The sequence below is a fragment of the Anomalospiza imberbis genome, chromosome 8, assembly GCF_031753505.1.
Source record: "Anomalospiza imberbis isolate Cuckoo-Finch-1a 21T00152 chromosome 8, ASM3175350v1, whole genome shotgun sequence".
NCBI classification, from domain to species: Eukaryota; Metazoa; Chordata; class Aves; order Passeriformes; family Viduidae; genus Anomalospiza; species Anomalospiza imberbis.
Genome location: NC_089688.1, coordinates 10653592 through 10668576, shown reverse-complemented (window position 1 = coordinate 10668576; position 14985 = coordinate 10653592). Strand labels below are relative to the sequence as shown.

Sequence of the window (14985 nt, the reverse complement as noted above, 5' to 3'; positions counted from 1 at the left end):
TGAACTGCTTTTTCATTTCATCTTGAAGCAGAAGGGTAAGTTGAATTTCCTTTTAATAAATCACAAATAATTTAATCTAGAAGGCAAACCTGTTCCTTTTGATTTCTGTGGTCATATTTACATTCTGAAATTAAATTTCCCTTTATTAGTAATTTTTTTACTTTGCTTATACTAGCAATTTTAGTAGATAAGGAGATGCCTGAAGGACACTAGATAGTAATGACTGATGAAGGTCATTAAAACTGGATTAAAACTGAAGTGCTGTGTTTTTTCAATTTTGCTGTATAACTGATCAGGAGTCTGACTCTGCATCATAATCCAATTATGAACTGGATTCAGTAGTCCATTCGAATGTAATTCCCTGAATGATCATCACCAGGCAAAGGGTACATGTTATAATTGCATTTCCTTATCTCAAGGATGTAAGTATTCCTAGCCACCTAAGGTAGGTTTCTGTTAGGGTCTTTAATAGTCTTCTCTCTCTGAGTCACTGGCCAGTGTTTCCAGAGGTGTCTGCTGGCCTTCAGTAAAGGGCGAACAACTGAGATGCTTCAATTTCAACAAACCAAACTCAACAGCATCTTTCATACTGCACATGTGTTCTCAGGTGGATTTGATTTTACATTCTTTAAAGTGCAAATTCTTGACCATACTGCTATTAGTTAAACAGATCCTATTTGCTGCAAATTTATGAAATAATTGAATATTTGTATATTCACAGGTATGTCGCATCAGATTGAGGTTGATGAGACATTCCCCTAGAAAAACAAGTTGCTGTTGATGCAGATTAAAAATAATCTCAAAAATCTTCTATAACAGTGTCAATATGGAAGATATAAACAATGCTTTTTCTTTTAAAAGCTCACCTCACTTCGTAAATGACACTAGACTGATATTTTGATTCTGCTTGGAATATATACTTTGAAATGTAATAGCAAATACCTTGTTATAGCTTGATGAACCTAGGCGTTAATCTTACAGCATTCAAGCCAACCAAGTTTTTATTTTAAATTTTAAGTGGAGCTAGATTTAGATGTGTAAATGCAGATTTTTTTTTTAAAGATGGAAGTTTTTAAGAGAGAGCAGGTACAGGATCCTCTCTGATTTGTGCCAGTAAAAAATGGATAGTAAGTTATTTGTTTTGGGTGAGTCAACCCACGAGCATCACCCCATTGGAAATAAATACCCATCCTGGCATCTTGAACCTTTCTTTATATCTCCTGTTAGTTTAACTGATTGATGTCAATAACTGGATATTTCTATGCCATAGCATCTTACAGTCCTTCAGGTTTCACAGCAGCACAGCACACCCACTCACTCTGCTGTAAACCCACAATGTACAGTTTTAAAATGCTTTTTTAGTGCTTTTTAGTAAGATTATAACCCTAGTTATTATTTTATCTGTAGGGATAAAATAAGATGAATAAGCCCATTGCCAACCAGCAAAAATGCATTTTCTACAGGATTAACTGACATTTTCAAGCCTGTGGAATTTTGTTCAAAACAGGACAGGAATGTCAATTGAGCTATAAAGTTTTGCCCATGTGTAAAACAGTATCAGTTTATGCTAAATAAATGTGCTTAGATAGTGTTGTGCTTTAACAAACATTACCAGTGCCACTGTAACAGACTTCCCTTTCCGATTAATATCCTGTGCATCACTGAGTGATTACAGTCCTTGCAGACAGCTAAAGGCTTAAGAGTGATCTGTTACCTCTGAACCTATCATTTCTCAAGGATTAATCCAACAAATAGTGACAGTGAAAGGGATAATTTATCTTCACTACTCCAAGTTTATCAATCTAGAAAGAGTTTTGTGCATAAACTACACAATGGTCGCAAAATAAATCTGGGAAATCTCTTACACCTGACCTATAAACTTTATTTAAACAAGGAAATAATGTAAATTTCAAGAAGGAATGATGGGGGAGGAGCATGCGGCCGTGTAAACCAATGCCTACAATTTCTTACAGAATTATTGCCTGACAAATATGTGGTTTTTTTTTTTTTTTTTACAGCTGGCCTGAGAAATCATGTTGTCTTACTCATCCTACATCCTCATAGCATTGGCTGCTTTGTTAGTGACTTGCCATGCATTGAGTAAATGTCCAGGAATTTCTGGGCTACCTGGTATCCCTGGAAGGGATGGTCTGAAAGGTAAGCAAACTTGCCTCTTTTGCAAGAGATCCACATCACAAAGGCTGCATGACTAGAACAGATAAAGCAGAAGGACATGTGCTCTCAAGGAAACAGATGTGTTAAGCACAGGAAGGAAAAGAGAATGGAGGAAATGGGCAGTTTAATTTTTTTCTAAAAAACAGGTTTCCTCTTTCTTCTGGGGAAAGAAACACTCTAACATATAAATATTTTTAATATATGTAGAAATGCTTTCTCCAGGTCTGCTGACAAGGCTAAAGCACTATCAGAATTATTCCCAGACTCCCTGTATTAGGTCAAATATAGGGTTTTTTAATGGATTGTGAAGTGCAGTAAGAGCTGCAATGTTATAGCTCAGGGATGCAGCAACCTTTTGTGCTCCTACATTGCTGTTTGTTACAGCTGTGAATTGTGGATTATGATCGTGGGAGTACATTAGTGACTTTATTCTACATGTAGGACCTCTGTTACCTGTGGAAAGTGGTATGAAAAATAGAATCTACCTTTACAGTGGGTTCCCATCTTTAGCAAGCAGTGCTGGATATATTTCACACTAGCCAGAAACCTTCCACTGCTGCTGTTTATGGCTCCCATTAAAGCAAGACAAACACAAAGCATGCACCCAGCACTTTAAAATGAAAACCACACGGTGCCATAGAAACTGTTTCCTCCTCAAAGTATCCCTTGTGCCTGTTCACTACCAATTAGTAGAATGAAACCTATCTTTGGCAAAGTCAGTTTCACAGATTTAACTAGCAAAAAGCTTCAACCTGTAAAGCTTCAGTTTATTTTCTGCAGAGGGGAATTATCAGCATTTCGGAGGACTGGATGTTTTTGTTAGTCTGCTTTAATTTAGATTAACAACAATGTGAAAAAATACAGGGAAAATATTTATTTTACACTTGCTAATGTTAAAAAAATACATTTGCAAGTTAGTTCTGGAAAGTAATTGGTTTTATCTAGGGGATTGTTTCTAGCAGCACAGCCTAGTATAACTGTATAACTTTTGTTTTTATCTCTATAGGTCTGCCTGATTCTTTGGCCAGCAAACACCACGATGCTTTAGCAAATTTGACACACCGACTTTTCCAACTTGAGGCTGGTAATTCTTCCCCTGTTACTTTTTCAGTTCACAATCAATTTTAAGTGCAATAGGCAAAGTTAGTTACAGAATCACGACTTGCAGGAAAGAAACTTCATTTGGAAAGGGTGCTACATCCCAAAACTCCATTTTCTCACTCAAAGCAGGGGAAGCCAGGATTCTTGTTTCCCTGGAGAGAAGTAGATTCCTCTTGGCAATCATATTGCACATTTATTCAAATTGGGTTTATTTTTAAAAATATTCCAGCTACTTGATGTTGCATGTTCCATATGATTCATGGAAACTCAGTCTTGTACCATTTTTATCTATCAGCAACCAGATTGTTAAAGGTGGTAAATTGTTTTGCAATGAAAAGGGATTCACAAAACAATTATCATTTTTCTGTTTCCCTTGCCTAAATCTGTAGCACACAAAATATAACAGGGCTGATATTTAGCAGATGTTGGTGGCACATTCTTGTGTTGAAGACAAGGACAGGTGGTCACAAGCAGCAAAATACATTTAGTGAACAGTTTGTGAATGGCTAAAATTAAAGACCTTTATTTCTCTTCATCTTTAGCTCAATTTTTCCCTCTGGTCCTCTTAGCACTTTTAGTTTTCATCTCTTGATTTCACTTTCTTTGCTTTTACATCAGTATGCCATAGAAAATTTACAAAGCTAACTATTTTCATGTTTCAGTGCTTGCTTTGAATGGCAAAATAAGAAAAGTAGGAGAGAAAATATTTGCTAGCAATGGGAAGAAAGCTGACTTTGCATCTGCACTACAGTCCTGTGAAGAGGTTGGAGGAACTCTTGCAGCTCCCAAGAATGAGGAGGAGAATAAAGCTATTATGGACATTGTGAAACAGTATAACCAATATGCTTACTTGGGCATTAGAAAGGGGGAGACTTCAGGTCAGGTTAAGTCTTTGAATGGCCTGCCTCTGAGTTACAGCAACTGGCACCAGCACGAGCCCAGTGGCAAAGGGAATGAGAAATGTGTGGAGATGTACACTGATGGCACCTGGAATGACAAAAAATGCAACATGTACCGTCTCACAATCTGTGAATTTTGAAGAATGGCCTTTCAGCCACCTCAGAGTCTGGAGATAATGAAGTATCTGTGTTTCAGGTTGATTAAATTTCTGCAATTTCTCTGTATCCTAAAATATAAGATGAATCATATTGTGATATTTTTTAGCCTTAGGAAAATGCCAAATGTACTAGGTGATTAGCATGATTAAAATGTGCCTGAACTGATGTGCCTGATGTGTTTCTCCCTTTTGGAGGGTTGGAAATAACTCAGAATTCATTTCTCATGGCAGACTGTCTCTGTACCTTTGTGAAGATTAGAGGAAAATTCCAAGGTTTGACTTGGGATATTGGAAATGCTGAAGTTAAAATTGCCTGTGGCATCATAGTTGCAAGCATTTTGAAGTACCTAATGGTTTCTGCCTCAAAAGAGATGAACAGAGGATGACTTCACTGGAGAAATTATAGTTTCAGGTTTTGGACATCACTTTCAATCACAGAGTCTGTGTCACATTGAACCACTCACTGATTCATTGGCATCCACATTTTGTTTTATAAAAATATCAATAATACTAGTTACAAGTAATTTTTCTAGTTTCAGAGGCTACTCTCTATAAAACTCAAAGATAAATATGCACTCAATTCAAGTAGATAAAGTGTATAAAATGCTAACAATTGCATTTTATTGCTAAAACAGCACATTCCCTCAGAAAACCATGAGATTGCAGTGTTAGAAGACCACCTGTTTTTTCCCAAAACACTGAGCAAAGCAGATAATATTTTGGGAAGGCAGCTAAGAGTGAACGTTCAATCAGTTCAAACACTGAACATATATATAACATCATCTCTGCCGATGTTATATACCAAGCAACAGCACAGACAGACTTCAACTCAAATCTGGTAGCACCAAGAAGCAACTTTTCACAAAATATTTTCACTGCTACTCTGGGCAGCTGGTGAGCAGGGGCAGCTGAGCAGAGCACCATGTGCAGCAAACTCTCACATTCTTACCTTGCAGTGAGCAAGTCCTGGGCTCATCCATCCTCATTTATACACTACCTGAGCAGGGGAAAAGGAAAGCACTAGCTTTGAAATTCATGCATGAAACACAATCTCCTCCCCCACATTTGGCTCTGTGCAGGAAGGCCCCGGGAAGCTGGACTTGACTCTGGGCAGTCCCAGATGTCCCACGAGGAAGAGAGGTAGGGTCTATTGCCATTCATTGCAAGCTCTGTCAAGTTTTTGGCAAGAGATGATTCATCTCCGAGTTGCATGCAGCACTTCAATCGATAAGAGAGCAGAGCAGGATTCTGAAATGGAAAAGGTGCACCCAGGACCCCGCTGGATAGATTTCAAAGTGTGAAACCTGCTTTCAAACCTACTTTGCAAAGCAGCTTGTTTTGAGACCGATGACCATGTTACCATTTTAGCCAAAAGTTTCAAACAGGCAGGGAATAGAGCCATGACAACAACTCTAACTCTGTGGTTACACTGAGAAAAAAGTAAGGCTAAATTTATACCTCTTCATTTTCCTGGGTTTAGATCTGACCAGCTACACTAAATCTGCTAGAAAGGGTTGAAGCTTTACTTAAAACTACCTGTTAAATATTAGTACTTTAATAGGCAAACCTTATTAGCAATTTTTGAGCCTAACTGTGCAGTTTCTTTGTTAGAGCAAAGAGTTTACCTATCAAAAAAAGTCACCAAAGCCTTCCCCCAAAAAATCCCTAATAACATACTCTTTTATTCTCTGAACAGAAAAAGTATATTTACTTATACATATATCTCCAAATAGTTTTGGGATATTCTATTCCTTTAGTTAATGAAAAATTTATTTCTACCACATTGGGGTTTGCAAAATGACTTAACAAGCAATCTCTTGTTAAGACCCTTAATGATTAAAAGTGTTTTACAAATGTTTTAACATAATATGGCATCTATATCTAAACAGATTTAGACTTCAAGACAGCGGGGTGTTTTTCATCCAGCTAAGAAAAATAAGATTTTTATTTTCCAGTCACAAGCTTGTGTTTATTACATCAATAAGCAGAGTATCTAAGCTAGGTCTAAAAGCCCCATTTCTTCTGCTTCAGCCATTATTATTGAAAAAAGGAGAAAAAAAATCAAATCAAACATATACATGCTGCTGAAAAATAAAACCTCCTCAGATCCAGCCAGAGAACTGTGAGACAGTACTTTCCTCTCTATGGTTCACACTTGATCTGTAATGTTGCTTGATTATTCTTTGCAGTTCCACAGAGAAAAAGTATCCAGAAATTGTTATTTTTTTAATTTTGATATGTTTTTTTTTTTGGTGTGTTGGTGTATAACCCTATCAATTTATACCCTCAAATGCCATTTAAAACACCAGCATTTCTGTCCATTTTTTGTGAAAGATCTGAATTCTTCATTTATGTATTAATTTTTTTAATGGACAGAGAGGTTGGGTACATGAAGAAACAAAATATATTGTTTCTGTGGTATTACTATGGTAATAGAAATATTTTTGATAAAATCTTTACTTAAAAGTGCAGTGAGCAACAATTCCTGATGTATAATGACCAGACCAGGAAAAATCCAGGTTAATCTTTTTTTCCTTCATTTATAATAATTTGCTACACAAGTACAACATAAAGGTAAGATCTTTAAATCACAAAATTAGTTATTCCCCAAATGAAGCTGGTTTTAAGAACTAAGATCCTAGTACAAGTAAAAAGATGGCAAACATTCCAACCCTTTTGAGACAAGTGGATCCTGTCTCACATAAGGGAAATTTAATATAGTTAATATTAAGTTATCATGTTAATATGATATGTTTAACAATAAGACTTAGGCCAAAAAAATATGGATATTTATTTCAGAGAGAATTGTCTCTGGTCTAGAGTGATATCCTCTTTTACAATGGTGTAATGCAATTAGTTATTTCAGCTTAGAAGTATTATTATTAATTTTGAGCATTCAAAAACCTCCCACCAGCCCCCATCAATCCCTACCACATGTGAAGAAATTGACCATTGATTCCAGCAAAAACAAATTTTTCTGATTTTTGTAGAAACTTGATTAAAAAACCCCATGGCCCATGGTTCTTGAGAAAACTGAGTTCAAATTCAACCTTTTGTGAACCTAACTGGCAGGATGTGACACAGGCTGCCAGGGCTCCCTTATCTTGTATAAATTGTGAGCTGTACCTCAGAGTATCAGGTTGCAAGTGATCTTTCATTATCGGAAGTTGAAGCATATTTTTATAAAATCCTATTAGCCAACAGCTACACAAACACAGCTGATTCCAAAACACAATAGAAGCAGGATTATTGGAAATTAGAGTAGCACCTTAAAAATGATAAGGGGACTGGGATGTTTTTTTGAAGTCCCTGTTAGGAAACCAGGGTTTGGCAGAATTTCCCTCAAGGGTTGTAACCCAGGTGTGATGCCAAGTGAAACCTGGAATGAAGCTTTCACCCGTCTCTGCCCTTGTGGCTCAGGAGATGAACAGCACTGCAGAGCAAAGGTACCTTAACCCTTGAGGAGGCTGTGGCAGTGAGAACTATTTCACTATTAAAGAAATTAGATATTTTCTTGCTTTCTATTGGCTATACAGCTTCTGTGTTTTTTCTCAGCTGAGCTGCACCAAGTGACATATCGGAGACATACAGAGCCCTCCTCTTGGATCCTGCAGTTAAATCCATGGGGCAAGATGGCAGTAGCATTCTTGTTCACTGATCACAGGTGAAATAAAGACTTTCTGCTCTAAAATGCTGCTCATAATTTAAGTTTTTAAAAATGCCTGTTGAAGTCTGCTATCCCAAGTGTCTACATCTTGCTGAATTGCTTTTAGTGCTCAGAAAAAATAGCCTTAGCCCGCCTCTGAGAAATGAGACCTTGTGTCTTCTCATGCTTTGTGCTCTTCCTGCTATTCCCAGGCATAAGAGAGTTGCTGGGGACAGTCTGACAATTATTTGGAAAAGAAAAAGATGCAGAAAACACAGGACAAGGTGGAAACAAGGTAGGGTGGAAACAACACCAGAACAGAACAAAATCAACTTAAACAGAAAATATTGCTGAGGTTGGGGGCATTTAAATACAGAGAATAAGAAAATAATTTTTAAGTTTACCTGTGAATAGCACTATGGAAGAAAAAAACCTAACTTTCAGGAGACTAAGTATACCAAGGAAAGGCTAACAAACAGGCTTATGGAAGGAGCACACAGCCATTCAACTATTCAGCTCTGTCCATATTTCTCAGAGCAGCTAAGAAAGCAGCATTGGCCAACCTTTGTCCTTAGCAGGCTTTGCCTTTGCCTACTTACACTGCACAACACAACTTACTCAGAATATCCATCATTTGCTTCACTGCCACTGAAACTATTAAACCTCTTACTGATTGATGTGGAAACTGAAGAAAAGTTACCTCAGTACTCAAAAATAGTTTGTTCTTTATCAGATCTGTGTCCTTGAATCTTGCTAGACCTGTGTGATATGTGATTCAAGGAAAGATCAAAAAATAGTTTACAAGCCATGGTAGTTATATAAAATATTCTATTAGGCAATCATAAACAAGCATATGAGAAATGAAGGTGTATTTAAATATCTGTTTAACTTGCACCATCTTACTAAAATGCTGATGGAAATCGAGACAAGAAGGGTTTATAGTTTATCAAATCTACATCAGTTTTTCATCAGGAGTCTATCACAAGAAACCTTTTGTCCACCTCCTGGTTTCCCAGGCCCTGAGTCAGCATGTGAAACCCACAACTGCAGGCCAAACCTCCTCCTCTTCTCGCACTTGCCTAACTTGTGGTTGCTTCCAGGTGCAGTTAAATGTTCAAGTTGCTCTCACCATGGATGCAAAGGGCCAGGGTCTGCCAGTGACCTTTTCCAGGGCTCATCTAGAACCCAGGTACTGGCTTGTCTCATGTCCTCTGTTTGATTTTGGTGGGGCTTTTCTTCCCAAAAAAAATCTATTAAAAAACCTCTGCCAGAAGAATGTTGAAAGCATTACATCAAACACTCAAAAGCTAAGAAACTTGAAATTTGACAAGAAACTTGAAACAAAGGTAACTTGTGCAAATTTAAAACAGCCCCCTTCTGTCAATGTGCATAAAACTGGGTACTGCCTATTTGCTTTTCACAGGACTGGTGTACTCAAGGGCACTCAATAAACAATGCAGCAGGATTTAATCCAGCATCTGCGGGCACACCACCAAGGACAAAGGTGTTGAGGCACACATCAGAGGCTGAGGTGAGTGTGGAAGTGCAGAGCACGGGTGCACAGTGCCTGTGGAGGTGATCTAGCCTTGCTTGGACCCAGTAGCATGTTAGACTAATACAGATACTGCTGACATTCCCCATCTAGTCTCAAAGCACTTCACTCCCCAGCTGTCTTGGCTGTTGGCCTTGCTGCAGCATCAGCATCCTGGCCTGACACCACAAGCATGATGTGGCCACATCTGCCTTGGTTGAACTGGAACACAGACTCAAACACATTTCCTCAAAGTCTTCACTGCACAGAGCCAACTCTCTGCTGAGAAGCTGTAAAATACTTGGCAAGGCCATCTCCATTTCAGTGATGCTCCTCATCTTGGGCCTCTGTACTTACAGGACTGGCATAAAGCAGCTTTTTTCCTTTACTGAGAGGTCCTTGCTCCACTGAAGAAAACTGCTCTTTTTGACACATAAGTTCCTCCTGGAGTGTTCTGCAAGTTATTTCAGCATGTGTTTCTCTAGCTGTCTCCTCTACGTGTGCTGCAGATGCAACACTGTCATTTCCCTTTGTTGCTACAATTGTGAGATTCTGTTTAGTTATGAGACTTTGGTCATTATCACTGGAAAGTCCTCAGTCTGTAACAAAAATGATGGTGGTGTTCCTGGTGAATATTATATTCCAGGTGAACTTGTTTTGGCTTGTTATGCCACTTGTTCTGTGGCATTTGCACAGCCACTCTGTGGAAACGTTAGGTATTTCAAATATGAATTGAGAAATTTGTTCTGTTCCAGGGTTGGTGTTTTAAAACCTGTGAAAGTGTTCCTACAAGTTACAAAAGTACCTTCTAATACTTTCCTCATGTTCTAAGTATGTTTACCTCTTGAAAAAAACATTCCCCCTATAATTCAAGTTCAAGTTCATTAGCTTTCCATTTATATGCCAATTCATATCACATGATCTATTCTTTGTGCTCTCTGTAGATAAGAAGATAAATCTCAAGTTACATGCCCTATAAATTGGATCATTTAATGACTCTTTCTTAATTCACGCTGGAGCTGCTAGGTAAGTTGAACATCTTTAGATAGGTTGCTGCTTCAACTATGCTGAATCTATTAAACTGTATCACTTTCCAATTTTGATGTGTGTATCAACATTTTTATTAACAATTTCACCTCCTTTTATAGACCATGTCACCTGAGGTGAAGAGATGTTAAAAATGGATGCTGCAATAGAAGAATAAGTATTAGCAGTTGTTTTGCTCTTAAACCAATTGACAAAGACAGCATGTCCCATTTTGTCTTAAACATTATCTTGCTAAAGCAGCCATGTGTCTAATGCTCTCCTGTAAAATGAAATTATAACTTTTTGCATGGGGAAAATGGCATATAATGGTATCTGATGTACAGGAAAGACCTTTGAAGGGATGTTTTGGGTTTTTGCTCTGTAGACTTTCGTAGACTTGGCTGACTGTCTTTTGGGAAAATATTTTAATTGTCTGAAATAACTTTGCAACTACATGAATGGCATTCATGTCACTGCAGGCAAAGCATAATATATGTAAGACTTCACACCCAGAAAAATTCTGAAACATTCTCTCTTTTTTAAATGCAGGACTCTACACTGGAGACTAAACCAGTCTGGTTTACCTTTAGCTTTAAATGATGCTGTCTCCACAGCTGCACAAAATCTTAGCAGTAGCTTTTTTCCTGCTCCCATTCTGTGCTCAAGGTAAAGTTGCAGGATTTCTTCCAAAGTTCTCCTTCAAGCCTTTTTTTGGAGATAGGAGCAACAATGGAGATGAACAACAAATACCAGGTACATGAAGTTATCTCCGTTTTTATCTGTTGTGTTCTATTTTTGTGCTTTGAAAACTCAGTGCTATCTACCATGATCTGATGTGTGATCTACTTGAAGTAAAATAATCAGGACTTAATATGAATTTCCTTATATGAAGTAAGATGCTCAAATCTCTATTTAATGATGCAGTAGTTCAACTCACAGAGAAAAGTTTAGAATTTTCCATAGCACAAGAAAATTGTTGCTGAGCTGTAGCTGTAAGCAAGTTACAGCTGTAAGCTGAAGGATTCTTTCAAGGATTCAGTCCCTAGACACAGTTAAAAATCAGCTAAACCTACTGCACAAGTGCCAGAGTTTTGCCTGGACTGGCTCAGTCACTTGGAGAGAAAACTATCTCCATTTTCCAGTTCCAGTTTTCCATAAACATCCCTGCTCTGCAGGTGACCTCCAGGAACTGATCCCCTCTCCTTACAATGGTTAATGTGTGAAGATATCACCTGCTTAAAACACAGAAGTAAACTAAAACTTGTCAAACATTTCAAAAGTTCATATTAATTTCATATGATGAGCTCTGCTTTTTTTGAAAGCCAAGGCTGACATTGTAAAGCAAAGTGCATAATAGCTGGTTTTGTTCACAGATCTCACACCACTGGCTGGTCATGAATGTGGAGATGCTATCCATCAATTAGAATATCGGATTTCCAGACTGGAAGGAGGTATTTTATCTGCCTTTATTGTCTGCTGCTACTGGGTTAGTGGGGATAGATCAGGTGGGCAAAAATTGCTTCTTAGGAAAAAGGCAGAATTTTCTGCAGTTTTATTGCATTTCTTTTATATCTTCTTTATTGGTATATCAATGAGTGAAAACTTTCAAATGGGGGTGGGGGAGTGGGAATTAGATTTTCATAACTAGTGGGTAACAGCTCTGAAGCATGAAAGCAAGCAAGGCAGGAATGTGCCAGATTAAAATCCCTGCTTTTGCAGAGCTGCTCCATGCACACCTTGTGCCCCCAACAGACAAACAGAACACTAAGATCCCACTCACTCAAGAACATTGGTATACTGCAAATCACCTCAGAGCCTTATAGAGAGTCTCAAAGAAAATCATATGGTTTTCTTTAAATAATTCCTCATTTCCTTTCCTCCTCCAAATTCTTATGTGATTCTCCTGTTTCATCATCTGTGTGTTTCTTCCTATTCCCCCCCCCGCCTCATTTTCAAATTTCTTTGAAATATTTGATTTCAGGTTCTCCTTTCCTTTACCTTTTCCTGGGTTTAATCTGTAGTTATGGAGCAAAATAGCAAGAGTTAATATTGACAGCAAAGTGAGCAGAAAACAATGCACAAATATTTGACAGCTTTTCCCTCCTCTTGCAGTCCTTCGCTTGAACAAGATGATAACAGAGTCTGGAGGAAAAATCTTTGCTACCAGTGGAAAAAAAGCTGATTTTGATGCTACAGTGGAAAAATGTAAAGAGGCTGGAGGCTCTATTGCCACTCCAAAGAGCCCTGGCGAGAATGATGCCATTCTGTACTTTGTGAAATATTTTAACACCTACGCCTACCTGGGGATAAAACAATCCCTAATTCCAGGAAGATTCCAGCTCCTGAATGGTGCTCAGCTGAGCTATACTAACTGGTATTCAAATGAACCTTCTGGCAAAGGGGAGGAGGAATGTGTGGAGATGTACACTGATGGCACTTGGAATGACAAAAAGTGTAACAAGAATCTCCTTATTGTCTGCCAGTTTTAGTGCTTCCCTTGCTGCTCTCTGGAATATGCTTCCCTATCACTTGTGTCTTCCTTTGTAGCTAGTAAACTTAGATAATGCAGCACGAAAAAAATAAAATACACTCTTTCCCAGTCTGATTTGTCTTTCAAACAAATGCCAGCCATAAAGAGGAAATTGTATAATAAAAGCAGAGGCCATTTTTTCTGTTTGTTAATCACTGCCCACTGAGTGTTTTAATACTGCTACCTATGAGCTCCTGCTGCTGTTAGCTTGCTGATTTATTACAAGACCAAAAATTAGAGTTCTTGGCTACATATCTAAAGTGACTTGCAGCCACAAAATCTTCCAGTACTCCTTTACCTATGAACCTCTGCTTTGCATGTATTTTGATCCCTTTCTGTAAGTTTCCCTCACCAGAACTCCCCATAGACTCTCTGCTGTTGCTCAGCCCATGTTGCTTTGGCTACTCTCACCCCCAACAGATGCCCTGAAAGAAGACCCAAGCAGTGCTGCTGGGCTGGCACAGAGCCACCCTTCTTACATATGCCATTGGAAAACTTCAGAGTCAGCAGGTCTCTATCCTTCATGCACCTCAAAAGTGGTGACCAGAAGCCACCTGTTCAGCAATTCCTAATCCCTTTCCTGACTCAAGGAGCACAAGAAGACCAAGGTCCCCTGTCACATGGGATGTGTGTGGAAGAAAACACACAAGAGACAACAGGAAAATTACTAGGTCTATGTGATTTAGGGAAAATCAGCAGAGCCATGACATGGCCAAATTTTAAGACTATATTGTCATGAGATTCAGATACAACTAATTTTGGGCACCACAGAGGTGCTTGTCAGACCCTCATTGGGATTCCCACAGGGCCAAGGCTGGTGGATGCCCAGTGACTTGGCACTCATTGCAGAAGCTGCTCAGTCTCCACCATCCAGCCTAAACTAAAGGATTAAGAGAAATCTTTCTCAGCTTTCTTGCTTGAGTCTGTTCGCCTACTGAGGGTGAGGATTCCCCAGGCTTAGATTCACAGTTGTGCAGTATAACTCAGAGATGTCTGATTTGGATTTTTCCTTTCTCCAGGGCAGTTGACTTCAAGATCGCTTAGGCAGTGAAGGCTCTGCATCAGCTCTGTGACATGGCGCAAAGGCTAGCTGAGCATCAGGGGGTGCCTCCATAAAGCCAAATTCCTGACTCTGAGCCACACTCATTCACACTGTGTTAGTCCCAGCTGGGTCACAGAAACCTGAGCAAGGACACATCCAGCTCCCCTCACCCTCTGCATGACGGGGAGACAGAACAGCCAAAGTATGGAAGGTAAAAGGGGAGAGAAAGTGTGCTCACAGCTCGTGTGAACCTGGGGGCCAGCAAAGAGGCTGCCTGGGACCTTGTAGCTGTGCAAATCACTGTAATTCCAGAGCAGCAACTTGCCATTCACAGCATTCCTGCACTGGCTTAAATTCAGTTACAGGGTTATTTTGGGCACATGGTCTCACCACCTGCTCTGTGACAAGGAATGGGTCTTCCTGGCCTTCTTTCAGCCCTCTGCTTGATGTCAGGGCCTGTGAATCATTCTTACTATTATTCTCTGTAAATTAAGCTGCTTGTCTTTTAGGTATTAGGAAAATTAATGCAACAAGGTTGGTGTCAAACCAAGACACCTTTCTGCTTGAACAGCCTGGTACCTGCAGGGGTCCACCTCCACAGGTAGACTTGATTAGTCACTCCAGCAGTATTTAAATCCTTCATTGAAATGCATACTAAATAGGACCCTGTTTCCAAGATCTATAAAATTATCTCAACATATGCAAAGATAAAACTTTTGTGAGCAAAGTCCTTTTTATCCATGCATCTGTTTGGCATGTAAGGAGATCTACAAGCTGTTAACAAGTGCCTTTATTTCTGGAAAGAACAACCAAAATATAAACTACTGAATCCCATATCATGTAAGGTCTAAATAGACTCCTTACTCCTCTTTCCACT

At 38.9% G+C, this 14985-nt stretch overlaps 2 protein-coding genes across 4 annotated transcripts; both read left to right on the top strand.

The window, feature by feature from the left end:
* Positions 1–426: 426 nt before the first annotated feature.
* LOC137477921 (pulmonary surfactant-associated protein A-like) lies at positions 427–4499 on the top strand. 3 transcript variants are annotated; one of them, XM_068197315.1, is made up of 4 exons: positions 427–445; positions 2019–2157; positions 3182–3259; positions 3939–4499. In XM_068197315.1, the coding sequence occupies exons 2-4, from the start codon at positions 2034–2036 to the stop codon at positions 4313–4315; spliced, it is 579 nt and encodes a 192-aa protein (XP_068053416.1). In that variant the 5' UTR covers positions 427–445; positions 2019–2033; the 3' UTR covers positions 4316–4499. The 3 variants fall into 3 exon arrangements, with proteins under 3 accessions (XP_068053416.1, XP_068053415.1, XP_068053417.1); XM_068197314.1 differs by lacking the exon at positions 427–445 and having other exon boundaries at positions 1990–2157; XM_068197316.1 differs by lacking the exon at positions 427–445 and having other exon boundaries at positions 1994–2148.
* A 6014-nt stretch (positions 4500–10513) lies between these two features.
* LOC137477917 (pulmonary surfactant-associated protein A-like) lies at positions 10514–13138 on the top strand. The gene is made up of 4 exons (XM_068197312.1): positions 10514–10536; positions 11086–11289; positions 11910–11987; positions 12649–13138. Exons 2-4 carry the CDS (start codon positions 11133–11135, stop codon positions 13023–13025), a joined length of 612 nt encoding a protein of 203 aa, XP_068053413.1. The 5' UTR covers positions 10514–10536; positions 11086–11132; the 3' UTR covers positions 13026–13138.
* Positions 13139–14985: the final 1847 nt, after the last annotated feature.

Coding starts and splice junctions, on each gene's coding strand:
- LOC137477921 (XM_068197315.1), top strand. CDS start 2,034: ATGTTGTCTTACTCATCCTACATCCTCATAGCATTGGCTGCTTTGTTA. Junction 2,158..3,181: donor TGGAAGGGATGGTCTGAAAG/GTAAGCAAACTT, acceptor TTATCTCTATAG/GTCTGCCTGATTCTTTGGCC. Junction 3,260..3,938: donor ACTTTTCCAACTTGAGGCTG/GTAATTCTTCCC, acceptor TTCATGTTTCAG/TGCTTGCTTTGAATGGCAAA.
- LOC137477917 (XM_068197312.1), top strand. CDS start 11,133: ATGATGCTGTCTCCACAGCTGCACAAAATCTTAGCAGTAGCTTTTTTC. Junction 11,290..11,909: donor AGATGAACAACAAATACCAG/GTACATGAAGTT, acceptor TTTTGTTCACAG/ATCTCACACCACTGGCTGGT. Junction 11,988..12,648: donor GATTTCCAGACTGGAAGGAG/GTATTTTATCTG, acceptor CTCCTCTTGCAG/TCCTTCGCTTGAACAAGATG.